This window comes from Cervus elaphus, chromosome 24, assembly GCF_910594005.1.
Source record: "Cervus elaphus chromosome 24, mCerEla1.1, whole genome shotgun sequence".
NCBI lineage: Eukaryota > Metazoa > Chordata > Mammalia > Artiodactyla > Cervidae > Cervus > Cervus elaphus.
Genome location: NC_057838.1, coordinates 54,476,197 through 54,496,592, shown reverse-complemented (window position 1 = coordinate 54,496,592; position 20,396 = coordinate 54,476,197). Strand labels below are relative to the sequence as shown.

The 20,396-nt window shown below is 36.0% G+C and overlaps 1 protein-coding gene across 37 annotated transcripts in view; it reads left to right on the top strand.

Moving 5' to 3' along the window:
• Window positions 1-20,396, top strand: part of LOC122682510 (sarcolemma associated protein) — a 149,721-nt gene that overhangs the window by 117,314 nt on the left and 12,011 nt on the right. For 22 of the 37 annotated variants that reach the window (XM_043885285.1, XM_043885286.1, XM_043885274.1 and 19 more), the window contains 7 exons: window positions 3,951-4,010; window positions 8,767-8,847; window positions 9,152-9,211; window positions 14,890-15,012; window positions 16,028-16,102; window positions 18,326-18,646; window positions 19,051-19,168. In XM_043885285.1, the coding sequence (XP_043741220.1) occupies window positions 3,951-4,010; window positions 8,767-8,847; window positions 9,152-9,211; window positions 14,890-15,012; window positions 16,028-16,102; window positions 18,326-18,646; window positions 19,051-19,168 (838 nt within the window). Of the gene's footprint in view, window positions 1-3,950; window positions 4,075-8,766; window positions 8,848-9,151; window positions 9,212-14,889; window positions 15,013-16,027; window positions 16,103-18,325; window positions 18,647-19,050; window positions 19,169-20,396 lie in introns of those variants that run through there. The other 15 variants (XM_043885296.1, XM_043885297.1, XM_043885291.1 and 12 more) reach the window with 3 other exon arrangements.

Sequence of the window (20,396 nt, the reverse complement as noted above, 5' to 3'; positions counted from 1 at the left end):
GGCTGAATGATACTCCATTATATATACATGTCCATTCATCTGTTGGTGCCTTATCTTGGCTGTTGTAAACAATGCTACAGTGAATAAGGCTGGTGCATTATTGTTCTTCCAGTTAGTGTTCTTATTTTCTTCAAGTAAATACCTAGAAGTAGAATTGCTAGATCATATAGTAGTTCTATTTTGAAGAGTCTCCATACTGTTTTTCATAGTGGCTACATCAGTGTACATTTCCACCAATAATGTGCAAGGGTTCCCTTTTCTCCACATTCTTGTTATTTCTTGTCTTTTTGATGATAGCCATTTTAACAGATGTGAAAATGATATTATCGTATGGGTTTGGTTTGCATTTCCTTGATGATTAGTGATATTGAGCATCTTTCCATGTGCCTATTGCATTGCCTTTCGCTAAGTTGTGTCCGACTCTTGTGACCCCATGGACTGTAGCTTGCCAGGCTCCTCTGTCCATGGGATTCTCCAGGCAAGAGTATTGGAGTAGGTTGCCAATTCCTTCTCCAGGGGATATTCTCAACCCAGGAATTGAACCTGGGTCTCCTGCATTGCAGGCAGATTCTTTACCAACTGAGCTACGAGGGAAGACCTCATGTACCTATAGGCCATCTGTATATCTTCTTTGGAAAGATCTCTGTTCAAATATTCTGCCCACTTTTAAATGAAATTCTTTTTTGCTTTTTGACTTCTTTATACATATTTAGATCATAATCAGAAGAAAAGAAAGTCAGTGAAAGCCTGAGAAAAAAGGAATGAGCAAGCACATACAAGAAGTAGGAATGAGTAGTATCCTAGAAGCCAAATGAAAAGAGTTTTAAAAAGGAGGCGGTAAACTTTTGATTAAGTATGATGAATGGGTCCATTCATAGTAAAAGATAAAAGACATAAAACACAAGAACAGAGAGAATGAGAGTAGAAGCTTACTTTAGAACATAAAACAGACAGAGTTAGAGATTTTGAGGTTAGAGATTTTAGAGGATGGAAAGAAAATTCTTAATGAGTACGAAGTTTTCTTATGAGATGATAAAAGTATTTTGAAACTAGATGAAGCTGGTAGTTCCATATTATAGTGAATATACTAAATGCCACTTTATTGCTCACTTTAAAATTAATACACTATGTGAATTTAACCCCAGTTTTTTTTAGAAAAGACCATATACTGAGGTACATGAAATTTAAGACCACCAGAGATAAAGAAAAGATTCTGAAAACTGCCAGGGAGAAACAAAGGATCTCATCCTGTATTATTAATCATAATAAACTAAATAATAATATAGTGATAAATAAACCCTGAAATCATAACAGCTTAATTCAGCCATTTGCTTTTTTTTTTTTTTTAGCTGTGTCACAGGCTTGTGGGATCTTAGTTCCCCAACCAGGAATTGAACCCAGGGCACGGCAGTGACAGCCCAGAATCCTAACCTCTAGGCCACCAAAGTGAAAGTAAAAGTGTTAGTTGTTCAGTCATATCCGACTCTTCGTGACCCCAGGGACTATAGCCCACCAGGCTTCTCTGTCCATGAAATTCTCCAGGCAAGAATACTTCTCCAGGGGTCTTCCCCACTCAGGAATCAAACCCAGTCTTCTGCAGTGCAGGCAGATTTTTTTACCATTTGAGCCACCCAGGAAGCCCACTAGGCCACCAGGGACCTCACAAATATTTCCTTTTCATTTATGCTACATGTCCATGGTGAGGGAGAACATTCTGTTCCATATTGTTACTCAGGAATGGAGATTAATCTGAACACTTTGTTTCTAGAGTGGGAAAGGAACAAGTGTAGAAAAGTCCTGCTCTCTTTTAAATGCTTCTGCCTTGGCTAGAACCAATCACATGGACCTTCTTCAGTTAGGGACTTGCAGTGTGCAGTCTTCTCAGGTGCCCAGAAAGGTTAGGCAAACCAGGCGCTGCTGAGCACAAGAAATCTCTACCATGCATACTGAGGACCAAGGGTCTGACTGGCAGTAGACTTACCTTCCAATTTGAAGCTAAAAGGCAGTGAAACGTTTTGTTTTTTTTTTTAATTCTGAATGACAGTTTTTCCTGTGAAGTTATATATCTGTCAAACCATCAGTCAAATGTGAGCATAGAACAGTAGCATTTTCAGAGGAGCAGAGTTACAAAGCATTTACCTTCTATCCATCTCTTATCCAGAAATTATCAGAGGATATGTTACACTAAAATAAGAGAATAAAATAGGAAGAGGAGGACTTTCCTGGTGGCGCGGTGGAAAAGAATATGTCTGCCAATGCAGGGGACACGGGTTCAATCCCTGGTCTGAGAAGATTCCGCATGCTGTGGAGCAACTCGGGCCATGTGCCACAACTACTGAGCCCCAGTGCTGCAGCTACTGAAGCCTGTGTGCCTAGAGCCCATGTTCCACAAGAGAAGCCCCCGCACCGCCACTGGGGAGTAGCCCCACTCTCTGCAACTAGAGAAAGCCTGCACGCAGTAACAAAAGACCCAGTGCAACCAAAAATAAATAATTAAAAACAATATTTGGAGTCTGGGAGCAGGGAATTCTGCACAGGATATAGCTCAGACTGGAGCAGGAAGGTGAAAGGACTAGGGGAAGGGAGAGACAGGAATATATGATAGATTGCCTGGTATGTTTGATGATATTGAGAGTTTTAGGGTTCTGTAAGAACTTGGGCTGTGTTTGAGATATATTTTTTAAATTAGCAAAGCAAAAGAGGACATTATAAGTTCTGGAAACACTAAATGTATAAGAAGAAAAATATAATTATGGCATATAACTCAGATGCAGATAATAGTCATAATATAAATTCTGATTGCAGATGGACAAAATGTAACTCTTATTGAGAATATTAGAATATGAGAGCTTGCTCATCTGTAAGAGATCATCAGTAAATAATGCCTAAAATGGAAAAGTTAAGAAATAGCAATATATTACTTAGAAATGTGCATGTAAAGTTGTTGTCTGTGGGAAGTGATTTTTCAGGAATGGAAAGGAGTAAAACAGAGGCTGAGTAAAACAGAGGCTGAGTAAAACATCTTATATATATTATATATCTTGTATGATTATTGCCTTTTGAAATTATCTAAATTTATGACTTTGTCTTTTCTTTTTATCAAGGAGGTAGGAGCAAACAGGGCCACAGGCCACACAGAGCCTGTATGAAATGAAAATTATGAGTGATCTCAGAGCTGTTTCAGTGGTTGGGTGGTGGTTATAGACCAACTTGCAGTGGGTTGAAGGGTAGAAGAATAGAGAAATTATTTCAAATATTTCAAAAGTGTAAATTGAAGGAGACCAAGTGACCTACATCATCAGATAATGGGATATACAGAATTAGATATATTATCCTCCTGACTGGAAAGGTAGAATATGAAAATCCAACTTTAAATAAATGATAAACTACACTATACATTTACAGAGAATGAATGCCCCATAGGAATTTTTTAAAATTTATTTAAATGATTATCTCTTCTAAAATGATTCATTTTACTGAAACATGTCATACAGATATCTCTGATAAATTTTATCAATAGGGAAAAGTTAGCTGTTGGTATGATTTGTATTCTTTATCTAAATGAAATACCTTCCTAGAATTCCTTTATTTCAAGTTAATATTGTTGATTTAAAGAGTGTTGCTTTGTTTTTTCTGAGTGTTTTAAAAAGTGCAAGGCTATTACAATAAGGTGAAGAAAAGATTTTTAATAATAAAATAAAGCAAAAATTAATGAAAACTGAAGGCAGATTATTTCCTTACTCTCAGGTTTCTGCATTAACCTGATTCCTCTAGTATAGTTCAAGTTCTCTTAGTTCCCCCTTCCAGGTTCAAGTTTTTGTTCAAGCCTAGTCATGGGAGTAATGCTATCATCTTTAAATTTGGTCATGGAATGTGTTACACTGTCCTGCTCAGGGAAATGCTTGCTGCTCAGTTTGGGCTTGGATAGTAACGTTTATTTTCTTTGGCAGAGAAGCTGATCGTCGAGGGGCACCTAACCAAAGTAGTAGAAGAGACAAAGCTTTCAAAAGGTTCGTTTTCTATGGGGTTCTGTGGCATTTTTCTGTGGGTTTTTACAACTCTTGGATAATGAAGGTTAGTGTACATTTCCAAGGTCATAGCACTTTAACCATAAATTTATGTCTTAGAGCTCACAATCCAGTAACAGTACCAGATAATAATATAAAACAGTTGGAGTTCTGTCTTAAGAAAGATATGTTCATTGGAAGGTTTCTTTTTAAATGGGTATATATGTGTGGGGTTTTTTTAATGCTTGGAATAGGTTTCGTTAGCTACTAAAGATTTGTTGTGATCTCTGTCTCACTTCCAGCATTATTTTCAGCTTTGATCTAAAATTTTTAATCAAATAGAGTGTAAATCTTGTTTGAAACAGATGAAAAATGTTTTCAGTTCTCTTTTTCTAATTATTGTATGTTTAATATTTGTTATGATATTTAATATTATCTTAATCGCTGGCATCTCAATTTGATTTAAACAAAAGTGATTATGTAGAACCTTATATTTTGTGATGAATAGTCCTATAATTGCTTGAAGTAATTTATTTTGTTAATTATTTTCTATAAAAATTGTCAGACCTTAGTAAAGAAAATTAAGTTTTAAAGCATCATGTTGTCAAGTCACTTTTATGTGTAGGGAAATTGGGCAAATAAATTTAGTGGAATATGTTCATTATTCATTCTAGGACTTTTATCAGGAGAACATGTCAATATAAAATTTAAAACTAAATTCACAATCACTTGGGTCAGTTAAAACAATAAATAATTAAAGGTTGCTGTACTCAGTTTCATTAATTCTGTTTTATGACAGTAACTGGATCCATTTGGCTTTTAAAAATATTTAAAAGGATAGTGTTATCCCAACTATCTGGTGGCTTCTATTTGGAATTTTGTGCACGGCACATGCCATATTTGGGGAAAGAATGCATAAAATATGCATCACTAATATTGTTCTGGCAAACAGGCATTGAGTTTCAGAACAGTGAACTATTTTTAGTACGTATGGCAATTTATTTCATCTTATTAAAGTGAGATGAGAACAGATTTTAAAATAGCTTTTACTTCACCAACTAAATACCTATCCAGATTAGTTGGTTAAATAGCCAACGCTTTGATGTAATGTAGCCTTAAAAAAAATCAGTGCTGCTTTTAATTAAAGATATTAAATTAATTTTAATTAAAGATTTAATTAAAGGTATCTTGCTACCTTTGTGCTTCTGTTTAATGCATTATGAATTAGAATTTATTTCCTTGAAATTACATGATGTCATTATTGAAAAAGAAAATGTTATGATTTCCTTTTGAAATCTGGCTATAAAATATATATTGAAAACTTTAAAGAGCATTCTTAACAATTTACTAGCAGTTTCACTTCTGAGTTTTTATCTTAAAAAGGAGCAAATTGGACAGATATACAAGGACGTTTGTATTGTTTTAAAAGCAAAAAGAAAACATAAGCCTCCAGTAATAAGGACATTTATTAAATAAATTATAGCAAGTGTGTCCATGCAAGTGAATAGAATACATCCTTTACGAATGGTAATACAGAAAGTTCCCTGGCAGCCCAGTAGTAAGGACTCAGCACTTTAACTGCCAGGACCTGGGTTCAGTCCTTGGTTGGGGAACTAAGATTCTGCAAAGCCTAGTGACACAACTGAAAAAAAAAAGGGGGGGGGGGAGAATGAATGCTAATACAGATATAAGTTTTATATACCCAGAGGTTTTTCTGTCAGCTGTCAGCATTTTACTGGCACTAACCACAGTTGGCATGCAGAGGTATATTAATCCCTGTAACAAACCAACATGGCTGAAATAAATTACCTTTTAAATGCTTTATATCTGGCTATAAAGTATTTTCTTTTGGATTTGGCTGGATTATTTTATTTTTCAAATACTTTCACTGGTGATGTTTTTAATAGAATTTTCTGCATTGAAAAATATCAGTTGCTAGAAATTGCCAGTTACTAGTTGTTACAAGTCTTGTTAGTATTAATGTTTCCTTCAGGTATTTCACCTAATGCCCATGCCTTCTGTTTAAGCCCTGACTCAACTTGCAGTAATTTTATGTTTATGGTAGATTTAAAGATAGCAGTAGAAAAAAAACAAGAATTTATCAGACTGGCTTTTAATTTCAGGTTCTACCAGCCACTGGCTTTGTTCCCTCAGGCAATTTACTTTAGTACTTTAAACCTCAGTTTCCTCATTTATAAAATGGGATAGACAGTATATAACTTACAGGGTCTTACGGAAATTTAATGAAGTACTGCGTAAGCAGGAAGCACCTTTCTGTTAGGAAATGTTAGTTCTTCTTCTCTCCCCCCTTGATTCTTGACCTTGCTTTCTTTGCAAATAATGGTTCCAGTGGTATAAGAATTGGCCTGTATTTGTTTTGCCCATCTGTTGTTATGTCTGCTTGAAAATAGAGTGAAAACAGTCACCTTATGGTAGACTTGCCAGTTTGGGAGCAATTTGGTATTGATATTGGTAGCTGTCCTTCTGTTTACTCCTCTTATATATACTATTTTGCTATGCATTTTAATAAGTAAGTACTGCAGAAAAAATCAACTGGTGCTATGGTTGATGGAGTCGCAAAGAGTCGGACACAACTGAGCAACTGAACTGAACTGAATGAATTTTAATACAGGGAAGTTGGGTGCTGCTTCATAGCTGAAGAGTAGAGGTTTTAAATAGTCGAAATTCTTGTCACTCGTTTGTTGTGTCCTGTGTTTCATCTTGAGTAGATTTGATTTGCCTCCATATAATAACTGTAGTGTCAGACACAACAATGATGGCTCATGACTTCACTTGCAATAAACTGTGTCTTTAATCATCTCTTTTTGGAGCACCTCCTACATACTGTGCATTGCTCTGTGGACTGAGGATATAGCAGTTAACAAAACAAAGATTCCTGCATTCATGGAGCTTATATTCTAAGATCTTAATGGAAACCTCTAAGGCAATTTTCCCTTCCTAGCTACTGTTCCAGATAGGAAATAAAAGTTGCTTGTAAGCCAGAAGAATATGTCTGAAAATACATTCCTCTTGGTTTACCTTGATATCTTGATCATAACATTGCCAAGAATATTGAAATTAGAAGAGTCTTTTTTTGTCTTTTCCTTTCTGTTCCCACAGAATGGTTTCTTTTCTTTCTATATATTGATAAGATGTATTCACCTCCCTTATTTGAGACTGTAACTTTGTGATCAAAACTAGTACATTCAGAAATGTCTAACTAGAACACACTGTGAATGCACACTAGAGGTCTCAGATTAGATTCCCATGGGCCTCAGCGATCAGTGACTTCATGTCTAATCCAGGCTCATTGTCTCTCAGCGGTTGGTCTTTGATTAGAAACGGCAGTGAGAAAAGATGCAAACAGCCTCTTATAACCTATCACTCATTACACAGATGAAGCAAAAAATTTAGGCTATTCTACATGGAATAGCCATAATAAGTTATATTTCAATATTGTACTATTTTGACAGTGATGGTTTTAGATATGTTTCTGACGACTACTCAGATGAAAAATATCTCTTGATTTAGTTGATTATGAAAACAATATATGTTCACTCTAATTTTTCACACAGTTTATGACAGTGTGAAGTTAGAAAGTAAATGTGCATCCCTACCTTCAGAAATGACCATTGGTATCTCTGTGGTAGATCCTTCTAGACCTGAATAAATATAAAACAAAAAATTCATAGCTAAATGTACAGCTCTGTTCAGTTTAAACAGAGTCACATTATACTTAACAGACTTTACTTTTACTTAATAGTAGTGAGTCTGTCTTAAACATTTTCCATTCAGTAATGAACAATGCTGCAGTGAACATCCTTATGGATATATGCTATATGTTGCCTATTATTTCCTTAGGAAAAAGTACTATAAATGGATATGCACATTTATGTCTTTGATACAGATTACCAAAAACAGTATAGTCAAGTGCATAACATTGTAAAAAGTATATATCTACTGAATTTATCATCTCACTGAGGAAATAAGATATATGTATATACAGAGAATGCTATAAAATAGAACATGATTAATGATAAAAAACATATGTCCCAGAGAAGATACAGTAAAAAAAGGAGCAGCATGCTGGAGAAATGAAGAATTCCTTAGAAGTGATGGGCTTAAGCTATATCTTAATATAGATTGAATAGGCCAAGTAGTGAGAATGGTCCTTAAGTTTAAGGAAATATCAATTTAAGCAAAGAATTTAAGGCCTGTGGTTCAGGTACTGTTGCATTTTCTTTAGACATAAAAGGCTGTTAATGTTCTTTTTTCAGTGTTACTTTTAATTTTTTAAAAAAAGGTAATTTTTTAAAGAGTTTTTGTGATGAGTATAAATATTACTAAGGCAACCTAACTAGTGTTTTTATATAATAGAATCATTTTCTTTCCTCATCTTCCAATGTCCACATTGTCCTGGAAATTTTTGCTGTATTTGTTGCAGTTCTCTGAATACTTTAGCAAAGCTTGCTTCATTTTTGTTTCCAGTTGGCCAGTGGACAGCCTTGAAAAAAAGCCCCAGCCCTCTGCACAGCAGTCATGATCCACATTATAATTTAATCTGAGCTCCGTGTAATAAGCAGCATTCCATTTGGGACTAGAGTGGTGAAGAAGTAAGAGCTTCAGTGACCTCAGTTAATTTTAAAAGTATTTTGCATACCAGTAGATTTAGAGCACACATAGCCTGAAGCAGTTTTACTGATAACAAGCTTTTTAATTCTAACATGATTCTACTTTTTTTTTTTTTCCTACTTGTTAGAAAACCAGGCAAGAGCGAAGGAATCCGACTTGTCAGACACTCTGAGTCCAAGCAAGGAGAAAAGTAGTGACGACACTACAGGTGAGTTTTAACCTAATGTCTATAACTCTGCAGATGTTATTGTTAGTTATTGTTGCCTACTGAGCAGTTCAGGTATGCAGGTTGGTGTGGGTGGAGATTTCAAAATTTGTATTTGGGGCGGGGGGGGGGGGGGGAAGCAGTACTTCTATTTATCAAATGATTCCCTTGATAATTTGGATAAATTTTAAAACTATGTACAATGATCCAAATACAATAGCTGTGTAAGTTTCACTTACTTATTTTGAAGAGGATAGCTTGCTTTTAGAGTTTACTGTTTATAATTCTCTTTTTTTCCCCTCTGTAGATGCCCAAATGGATGATCAAGACCTAAATGAACCCCTTGCTAAAGTGTCCCTATTAAAAGGTACTTTAACATGTTTTTATGACATTTAAACCAGGGCATTGGATTCACCCTTGCCACTAATTCAGTTCCAAGTATTACATGATGTTTTAAGTTTTAGTTAGAAGAGTAAGATAGCTTGTCTACAGTAGCAGAAACTAAAAATTCAAATGTTGATGTTGGTGCTTAAATACTTCAAAGAAAAATGTTTACGTGTAGAATAATTTGTGTCAATCAAAGTTATTTGTAGGGCAAAGCAGTAAGTGGTAGAATGTGAAATATAGCTGGGTTTTTTGTGTTTACCTTGATGTCTCTGACGGGAACTCTGTCATTTTTAATGTAAATTAGAAAAAGTTAAAAATATTAACTTCTTGAAAGAACTATCTATTTAAGTGCCTTAGGGTGTCTTTTTGATAAATCTGTGATTGCCAGCATTTAGTTTCTTTTATAATTGCCTTATTGTACACAAGAAAAATTGACATATAAGTCCAGCTCAGTAGGTTAAGCATTTTAGTAGCAATGGACCAATACCAGGCAAGTCTCTGAAATCAGCAGCAAAAGCAGCCTGTGGAGTTTTCTTTGTAGAGAAATGCCTTTGCATCTGGCTGGGCTCTTAAGGGATCGCCCAGTTCAGACCCTAAGTTTTGGATTATATAATGGGAGCCTTGGGCTTCCCAGGTAGCACAGTGGTAAAGAATACACCTGCCAAAAAAATAAAATAAGATTTTAAAAAATTAAAAACAACAACAAAAAATGCACCTGCCAGTGCAGAAGCTGCAAGGGATGTGAGTTCAATCCTTGGATAAGGAAGATCCCTCAGAGGAAGAAATGACAACCCACTCCAGTATTCTTGCCTGAAAAATTGTATGGACAGAGGAGCCTGGTGGGCTGCAGTCCATGGGGTCACAAAGAGTTGAACATGACTGAGTGGCTGGGTGGATGCATGCACATACACGCTTCCACACACACACACACGGAAGCCTTGATTTCACTCTGCATGATCATGCTGCTCTCCTAGCTACATAACAATTAGAATTGGAAGTGGTTAGCAAAGAGGTTACCCAGATTCTCTTAGAATTCCTTGGTCTGGGTGTCATGGCCTTCTCTTTTCTTCTCCCATGGATCCTGAAGCTGACATAGCTGTTTGAGCCACCTCTGATTGAATTCCCTTAACCAGGAGAAGTCCTGAAGATTACTGGTCCAGGGAACCAGCTGCCAACCTGCATTTAAGTATGATCATAGTTTCCAGTATTCTTACTGATCTACACTCTTCTCAGATGACCTCTGGTGTTTGAGACATGGCTTTTCTTTTCTTTTTTTAGGAAAAAAGCAAACAGAAGTTTAAAATTAGGAAAGTGACAGATCTAGCCAAACCTTGAGAGTTGTAGACAGTAGCCCCTTTATTTTATTCAGTGAAACCCTATACCTGGCTTCTTGAACCATTATCTTCAAATTTTATTATTTCCCTTTTTAAAAAACAGTCAATCTTTATTTAGAATTATAATACACCATCTGTCATGTTAGTCATCTAGGATTAGGAAAGGCATCTAAAGTAGATTAAGCAGTCACCATGAGCTGTAAATGAAATGATGAAACAGTAGTAATTTTCCTTGAAATATTATTTTCAGTCAACATATGTCACTTTAGAAAGAGAAATAAAGCTGTGGCTTGATCCACAGCTTTATGTACTTGAAGTCATTTCCTTAAAAAAAGATAAAAAGAAAAGAAAAAAAAAGTAAAAAGAAAACTGAAATTCAGACCAAGTAGTTTCTAATGCAGTTTTGCTTCCTTTAGGGAACCTTGCCAGAGACCTCAGTGGTTTCAAAGTCTGATAAGACTGTCCTTGGAATCTGAAGAGTTTCTAGTCAAACTGGCAACAGAAGAGGTATAGATGATAAGCTGTTTCTCGGTTGTTGTTGCCATTAGGAGTCAAAGAAAGGGGAAAGAATGTCCAGATTATATATTTGTTTCTTTTTGTTTATCTTAGAAGATGGGGAAGAAAGGCAGTTCATGGAAGAAGTAATCATTTGCAATGACTCTGAAAGTGTCATACCACAAAAAAGCTGAACTTGAATCTAGTCAGGATTCTAGATTCAACTGCCAACTTACAGGACATATAAAGAACAAGGGACATAGTTTAAATGATGTGGTAGACAATGAGATGTTTCTAGTTTGACACATGTTGAACAGTAACGTTTTTTATAGGTCCTGGTTTGCCTGGAACCATTTATACCCATTGTCCCAGCATAATTATTAAAAGCTCTTCCTTTCAAGTTCGCATGTGCCCCCAGTTTTATATTGTCACCCTTGGAACCAGAAACGAAGTGTAAGGCAGAAGCTAGGACCAGAAAGCCATTTTCACTTAATTCTGTGACATTTATTGAACTAGGAGATACAGTGAAAGCCACATGAGAAGGCTACAGTCTTAAGGGAGGAGACATTTTGATAGAGTCATAGTGTTTTAGTAGGTATGGTGGAAACTTTGGAGAGTGCAGCTAATTTCCTGGCTAGGGGCAGAGACAGGGTAGTCAGTCAGGATGGGCCTTCCAAGTGAGTTGGTTAAAGGTAAGTGAGAGTACCCGAGAGTGAAAAGGGAGGCACACATTTCTTTAAAATAGTGCTGACGTTTACTAATAGGACTGTTTAATGTAGCAGTAACATTTACCAGTAGGAAAGTGTGGTACAGCACAGGCTGTGTTGGGCAAATGTGGAGAAAGATAAGACTGGGCCAGAAAGAAATGTTTGGGAATTCTCTGCATAGGGATGGACTGTGATAGCAAGGGAAATTTATAGAGAAAGAAGAGCAATGGGAAGATCAAAGGAGCCAACAAAAGATCCAGTTGTCAAGAAGGAAGCCAGCTGGTCAGAAGGACTAGCAAACTAAGAGGCTGCTCTTTGGTCCCCTAATCTACAACAGAGGAGGCAAGGCTATACATTGGAGAAAAGACAGCTTCTTCAGTAACTAGAGCTGGGGAAACTGCACAGCTACCCAGAAAAGAATGAAATTAGAGCACTCCCTAATACCATATACGAAAATAAACTCAAAATGGATTAATGGCCTTAATGTACGGCCAGACACTATAAAACTCTTAGAGGAAAACATAGGCAGGACACTCTTTGACATAAATCAACAATATCTTTTTTGATCTACCTCCTAGAGTAATGAAAGTAAAAACAAAAGCAAATGAGACCTAATTAAACTTAAAAGTTTTTGCACTGTAAAGGAAACCATAAACATGACAAAAAGACAACCTAACAGTGGGAAAAAATAGTTTCCCACTGACAAGGGGTTAATCTCCAAAATATACAGCTTATACAGCTCAATATAAAAAATAAATAAATAAACAATTTAAAAAAATGAGCAGAAAACCTAAAGAGAAATGTCTCCAAAGAAGACACCCAGGTGGCCAACAAACACCTGAAAAGATGCTTAACATGACTATTAGAGAAATGTAAATCAAAACTACAGTGAGATATCACCTCCCACAGTCAGAATGGCCATTATTTAAAAATCTACAAACAGTAAATGCTGGAGAGGGTATGGAGAAAAGGGAACCCTCTTACATTTTTGGTGGGAATGTAAATTGATACAGCCACTATGGAGAACTCTGTGTGTGTGTGGGGGAGGGGGGGGGCTTAGTCACTAAGTTATGTCTGATACAGCCACTATGGAGAACTCTGTGTGTGTGGGGGGGGGGGGGGGGGGGGTTCAGTCACTAAGTTATGTCCGACTCTTTGTGACCCTATGGACTGTTGCCCATCAGGCTCCTCTGCCTGCCTATTTTGAATAGGGCTGCAATGAACAGTGAGGTGCATATATTTTTTTGAATTATGAATCTCCATTTTTAGTTTGTTTTTTTTTTGTTTTTGTTTTTTCATTTTTAGTTTTTTAAGGAGAACAGTATAGTGTTCCTTAAAAAACTAAAACTAGAACTACCGTATGACCCAGCAGTCCCACTCCAGGTCATATCCCTGGAGAAAACCATTGTTCAAAAAGATACATGCACCCCAGTGTTCACTGCAGCACTGTTTACAATAGCCAGGACATGGAAGCAACCTAAATGTTCATCAACAGAAGAATGAATAAAGAAGATATGGTACGTATGTACAATAGAATATTAATCAGCCATAAAAAAGAGTGAAATAGTGCCATTTGCAGCAACATGAATGGGCCTAAAGATTATTATTTTAAGCAAAGTAAGTCAGAAAGAGAAAGACGAATACCATATCACTTATATGTGGAATCTAAAATACAACACAAATGAAAATATCTATGAAACAGAAACAGACTCACATAGAGAAGAGACTTGTAGTTACCAAGGGGAAGGTGGAGTGGGGAAGGGGAGGATCAAGGGTTTGGGATTAATTGATGCAAGCTATTATATATAGGATGGATAAATAACAGTGTCCTCCTGGGTAGCACAGGGAACTATAATCAATATCCAGTGATAAACCATAATGGAAAAAATAGGAAAAAGAATATTTGTATAACCGAGTCACTTTGGTATACACAGAAATTAACACAACATTGTAAATGAACTTAAAAAAAAAAGATAAAGGCATCATGACACTTCCTACTTTAATACTCCTAAAAAATAAGGACGTTATCCTGTATAATGACAAATCCAGAGATGGGCAGCTAGAACCTTTGCAGACTCCCATGTGTGATGCTGAAAGAGAAATTTTGTAGTTGTTATGATAATGCACCTTGCTTTTCCTCCACCTTTACCATGACTTTTCGAAGGAAGAATTGATAGACTGGCGAAAGTACATGAACCTGGAGTTAGAATTTTTGACAGGGAGGAGTAAGATATGAGGATGAAAACACATGTTTATAATATCTGAGACCTGCTGTGTTTGCATCATGAAGTTTTATTTTTAGTTCTTTTCTGATGGATTGAAGTTGTTATGCCTGAGTTATTGTAAACCAAAGCAATAGTCGAATAGAATAATAGAATATACTAGAAGAGTATGGCCTACCTGATGATGCATTTATTTCAGGCAGTGTTCAGTAGTAAAAAGTTTTAACACAATGAAAGACGAGCAGAGTGACTAGAGAGAAAGGAGGGAAGGAGTTTATTTGAGATGTAATGCTGGTTCTAATGTATTTTGATATGATCACTACGTTACATTATTTAATAACTAAGTGAATATTTACTTGTTATATATGTTGACATTGAGGAAGCAGTGACGAGAGAGTAAGCACAGTGGAGCTTTCAGCTTAGTTTTTATTTTGTATTCCACAACTGGGGAAATCATGCTAAAATGTTTTTTCTTGAGGAAAAGTTTCTCTCTGTTTTTCCATTTCCAGTTAAGTTGCAAGTGAAAAATTTCTGACCTGTTATCAAGAAATTTCAAAATTGAATTAGAATAGTATTATGTTCATATTACTAAGTATCAAGCCTTACATAAGTTCTGCATAAGCCTTACATAAGTAAAACATAATTTATTATACATTAGTATATGTTTTATAGTACCATTGCCATTAATTACTAAATATATATTTAATTATATTTGTGTTCTTTCTCCAGGGTAAAATGACTAAAATGCTTAATATAATTTGCTTCTAAATTTTATTAAACTTAGTTGTGCTGTGTTGTTAACTATGCATGTCTAAACATGAGAAAGATTGCTAATCTTTGTTTGTAGAGATTATGATATCATACTAACTCTTGCTTTTAAAATAAACATATTTTTGTCAGATGACTTGCAGGGTGCACAGTCAGAAATTGAGGCAAAACAAGAAATTCAGCATCTTCGCAAGGAGTTGATTGAAGCCCAGGAACTAGCTAGAGCAAGTAAACAAAAATGCTTTGAACTTCAAGGTGAGATCAAGATTACTTTGACTCTTCAGGGGATGTGAAAGCAACAAGATATTACTGAATGGCCCCAAGTCCAGAGGCATAGTTATCCTCTTCCAAATCCATGACTTTATTAGATATGTGATCTTGGGATTTTACTTATCCTCTCTGAGCTTACGATTCAGATCAGTAAAGTGGAGACAGTTATAGTGGTATGACCTTCTGAAGATCAAGAAAGACGTGTTCCAATGAAAGATCTTGAGAGTTAATTACATATTAAGTACAATAGAAGGAGAAAAACATAGAAATATTAATTTCTAAGTTTTAATTATACCTAATATTAGCTACTCAACATAAGATAAGGGACATTTATATTCCCTGCAGGTTTACAGTGTATTCTAAAGTAAGTGAGAGGAGCCAGGCAAGGTTAAGGTAGAGAATCTTCAAATGTCCCAGCCACTTTTTATTCTAGTAGCTCACTTATCTATACAGTCATGTGCCAGTTGGAGTCAGTGCTGTCCCCTAGAGCTAACCTTTTTGTATCATTCACAGTAGTTATCTAGTTGCAGTCGATTAGTATCTTACAAAGTCTTAGAATCCTCATGTTCTCTAAAATGGCCTTCCTCACCAGGAGGAAGATTTGCATCCCACAGGGAACCGTGGACTTCCTGTCAGTAAGTACTTACTTTGTACTTGGCAGTGAACATGAAGATTCTAAGTCTGGTTTTCAAATTTAAGCTCACAATGTTAATTAACAGCTATCAAGAATGCTTCTCAAGTAAAAAACAGCATATATTATCTCAGCCATATAAGGTATAGAAAACTGCTATTCAGTTGATACATTTATTACTGACTTACTACTGTTTTGTGCTCCTAAAAATCTTTAAACTACCTGATTGCTAATACTGCTAATACTTACTGCCTAACTTTTGTTTCCTTTCACGAGCTTTAGGAGAGAGTTTCTTAGGATTTTCTAGTTGCTCAATTCTGAATATTTTCATTAAATCACAAAATTAGACATATTGTGCTTTACTTCTAGCTCTTTTGGAAGAAGAAAGAAAAGCCTATCGAAATCAAGTTGAGGAATCCAGTAAACAAATACAGGTTCTTCAAGGTATGGAACACTTCAGGGCTATTTGGGATTGTTACTGTTTGTTTGTTTGTTTGTAGTGATTCAAAAGAAATGGAAAATAAGAATGCAAAGGGTTCCCATTTTTCATGGCTTTGATTCTTCCCTAGAATCTGAGACTGTAACTGGCTCTTGGTGGCCTTTTCTTTTTTAGAGGGAGCATTCCCTAGTACTACAATAGTACTTCCCACTTGGAGTGGGGAGAGCAAGAGTGAAGATATGAATTTGTAAGACTGTCATTTTCTGGGTTACATAGTGACTTACCATAGAGGAGGCCTTCAGACAGGATAGCAATTTGAGTTGGTCAGTGCATCAACACTTTCAGCTTGTTGGTGATATCATTTCTAATGCTCCTAGCACACTTGCATTGCAACAAAAATTGTTTACCTCATGGAACAGAACAGTGGTCCCTGCACTACCTTCATTGGTAAAGGCTGCTCTTCATACCCACCATTTTGCTGTCTCTTTGTCTGGGCTGTCACAGAGTCTTTACAGAAACGACCTGAAAGACACCTGTCTGTCCAGGGTTTTCTTTGAACCAGAGCTCCTGGTACTTTGAGGCTATAATTGTGAGATACTCCAGGAGATGTCTTTCCCATGCCATTGTAAAATCCCTAAAGTAAAATTAATTTGCCTTCATCGTCAGAGAAGGAACCAGTGTTATTTTAAAATATTTGTTTGAGTGGCAGGGTAAAAAGAAATTAAATAGATGGGTAACCCCTGTTGAGATGGAATGGGGAGTCAATGTGTGAGGCCTAGGGTATTTGCCCTAAAATATCCAGAGAAAAATCAGTCTTTTGGGTTTTCATTTCTTCTTTTTGAGTCGGACATTTCATTCAGAAATTTAATTGTAGTATGGTCAAACAAGAATTTCTGGGGTAGATGAATTTTTAAATTCATGAGATTTCTTCACAGTTTTATTACAGTTTAATGCTATTATCCATTAATTTACATAAATCTGCCTTATATCTATATTTCCATCCTGTACTGTGTATGGGCAGTTATCCGTGAAGGTTCTGTGATGTAGTGCTGCCGCTTGTGGTAAAGCTGCCTTACATGAGCGTCATTGAGTGCCCCCTAGCGCCAGCATATATGTTTCATGATTTTATCCACAAATCCATGGTCATGTAATCCCTTGCAGACGTTGAGGTTATTAACCTCTTACTGCTTCCCACAAACTTAAATGGTCTAGTATTTATTGTTTATTTATGAGGCAACCTCTTCCTCCCCAAGGCTGAAATCCTCTTATTTTAATTGTTCTTTTCTACCTAAGGAATTTTTTTATACCTATAATTTTCTTGTGTTACAGTAACCAAGACCAGTATTCTAGTTCTGAACCCAGTATGATTTTATACAGATTGTTTCCAGTTCACATCAACAAGACCAGAGCTTTAAAAAATATACCTCTGACTAGGCAGTATTCAGTAACTTTATTAGTTCATTAATTCAACCGATAATCCTTGGTTCTTGACTCTTCTAGTCTTGGGGATAGTGTACATGAGATGTACAGTGTAGTGAAAAAGATGAACAAAAGCAAATAAGTATATAATGTGGTATCCAATAAGAGCAAAAGGACTAGAGAAGGACGGTGGACTGTTTTTAGATAAGCAATCAGAGAAGACTCCTTTGAGTAACTGACAATTCAAAAGAAAATTGAGTTAAAAATATCAAAGGTTTTATTAATGTTTACCATCTGACCAAGCAGTTCTGTGTCTATGAATTCACCCTTATGGAAGGAAAAAGTCAAGATTGCATTATAAGATGTATTGTCATGAGTAATTAAAAACTCAACAGCGTAATGTATCTGAAATAAATGATTAGTGAAGAAAGTTAATATAGCTGTTTTGTCGTTAAAAAATATTTATCACCAGCAGCATAGAGAGCACTGTATTTATTACAATCGCTCCCAATTCTTGTTTTTATATATGTATAAATGCTTAGAAAAAATCTGGGAAAATAAGTACTAAATGTTAAAAGTAATTTTCTCTGTGTGGGAGAAATAAAGATCACTTTGAGCTTTTTTCCTCTCTTTGTGTTTCTGTATTTTGATGTTTTATGCATTAAACATGGATTGCTCATACAGTTGAATCAAAAGCAACAAACGGCTCTGACAGGCTGGACTGTGCAGTAACTACGGTCCCATATGGACTGTTCTTTTATTCCTGATTACATGGACTAAGAAAATGACGAGTAACTATACTTTTGTAGCCCAACTACAGAGGTTACACATCAATATTGAGAATCTCCGGGAGGAGAAGGATAGTGAAATCGCAAGTACTCGAGATGAATTGCTTAGTGCCCGAGATGAAATTTTACTCCTTCATCAAGCAGCAGAAAAGGCTGCCTCTGAGCGAGACACTGACATTGCTTCTTTACAAGAAGAGCTTAAGAAAGTGCGAGCTGAGCTTGAGCGGTGGCGGAAAGCAGCATCTGAATATGAGAAAGAAATCATGAGTTTGCAAAATAGCTTTCAGCTTCGGTGTCAACAATGCGAGGACCAGCAGAGGGAAGAAGCAATCAGGCTGCAAGGTGAGAAATGTACTTTATGTAGAGCTCTTCATGCCTGACACTGATAACTTCATAACTTGTACTGAATAACCCAGTCAGGCTAATTTTCTCTTCCATAACGATTGATTGTATAAAAGCAATGTTTTTATTTTGGGGCTATAAACATTCTTCACATCTGTAAGCTCTACAATGAATTGAAAAAATTAGCAATTTTACCTTTATTTAAATACTTTTAAAAATTATTTGTCTTGTAAAAGTGAAGTGGGAAAAAAAATACTACTGAAGTTCAGGGTGATGAGAACTTCCCTGAGGCATAACTGCAAAGTAACAGAAGTCAAGGAAAAGCCATATAAAATCTTTGTTTTTTAAGGGGGACAAAATAGTTACGTTCCTATATTAATAAATGTGTTTTGGGACTATTTTAGGTGAACTAGAGAAGTTAAGAAAGGAATGGAATGTATTGGATACCGAATGCCGTTCTCTAAAAAAGGAAAATGTTTTGCTATCTTCAGAACTGCAGCGGCAAGAAAAAGAATTGCACAAGTATGCATGAACTCTTATTTAGGTTCAAAATATTTCTGTATCTTAGATTTTCATCTAAATTTAATTTCGTTTTGATACTTAAATACCTTTTGGAACAAAACTTTCAGCCAGACTCTTCTCTGGCTACGTGGTAGCTTAGCCCCGCTAAATGAGTACGTAAGCACTTTTTTTCTGGCACCACCTGTGTTCTTTCCTTTGGGTGTACTCATGGAATACAGATCCATTAAATGCCTCCTTCCCACCCCCATTCCCAAAGCTCTAAACAAACAAGCAGCAAATGATCTATGATTAAAATCACCTTTAAGCTAAATGATAATAAATTTCAAATACAAGTTTGTTTTTTTCTTTCATGCCAGTGATCCCTTCTGTTTATAAGGTTCATCAGAAGATGGCTGTGATAAAAGAATTTATATTATTCAAAGACACAGAATCAGCTTTTCCTTATCAAACAGGGTTATGTAAAAAGTAATAATCTATAAGATCAAAAATTCTCTAAAACCAATTAAATCTGTCATAATGTCCAGTACCCTACAGGCAAACCAATGAATGCAATAAATTTGTTCCAGCAAATTTAGTAGAGTCTTGTTTTCTTACCAGCACTTATTGCATAGTTTAACATTTATTTCTTCCTTTAAAATTTGACCCATTTTGATTCCGTATTTTTTATTTAAGCTGTGTTTATATTCTAATTCAGAATATGAAGGTGCAAGTGTCAGTCACTCAGTCGTGTCCAAATCTTTGCAACCCCATGGACTGTAACCTGCCAGGCTCCTCTGTTCATGGAATTCTCCAGGCAAGAATATTGGAGTGGGTAGCCATTCAGCCATTCCCTTCTCCAGGGGATCTTCCCAACCCAGGAATCAAACCCAGGTCTGCTGCACTGCAGTCAGATTCTTTACTGTCTGAGCCACTAGAGAAGCCCAAATATGAAGGTAGTACATGTTTATTATTGAAGCCATTCTTTAAACTGTCGCCCTCCCCGCAGTATACCAAAAACGTGAGTCATTCCTCTCTCGTTAGCCTTGTGCTTATACTCCTGAGGAGTATTAAGGTTAGCAAAAACTCAGTGATCAAGGTCAGTTCTCATAGAAAATACGCTTTAGGGAAAAGTGATAATTAGATGTATCAGAAAATAGCATTCCTCATTAACTCTTATGAAAACAAAGGCAATTGCAATATTGGTTATATATTAAAAAATCAAGAACTAATTGAAGGAGCAAGATGTACT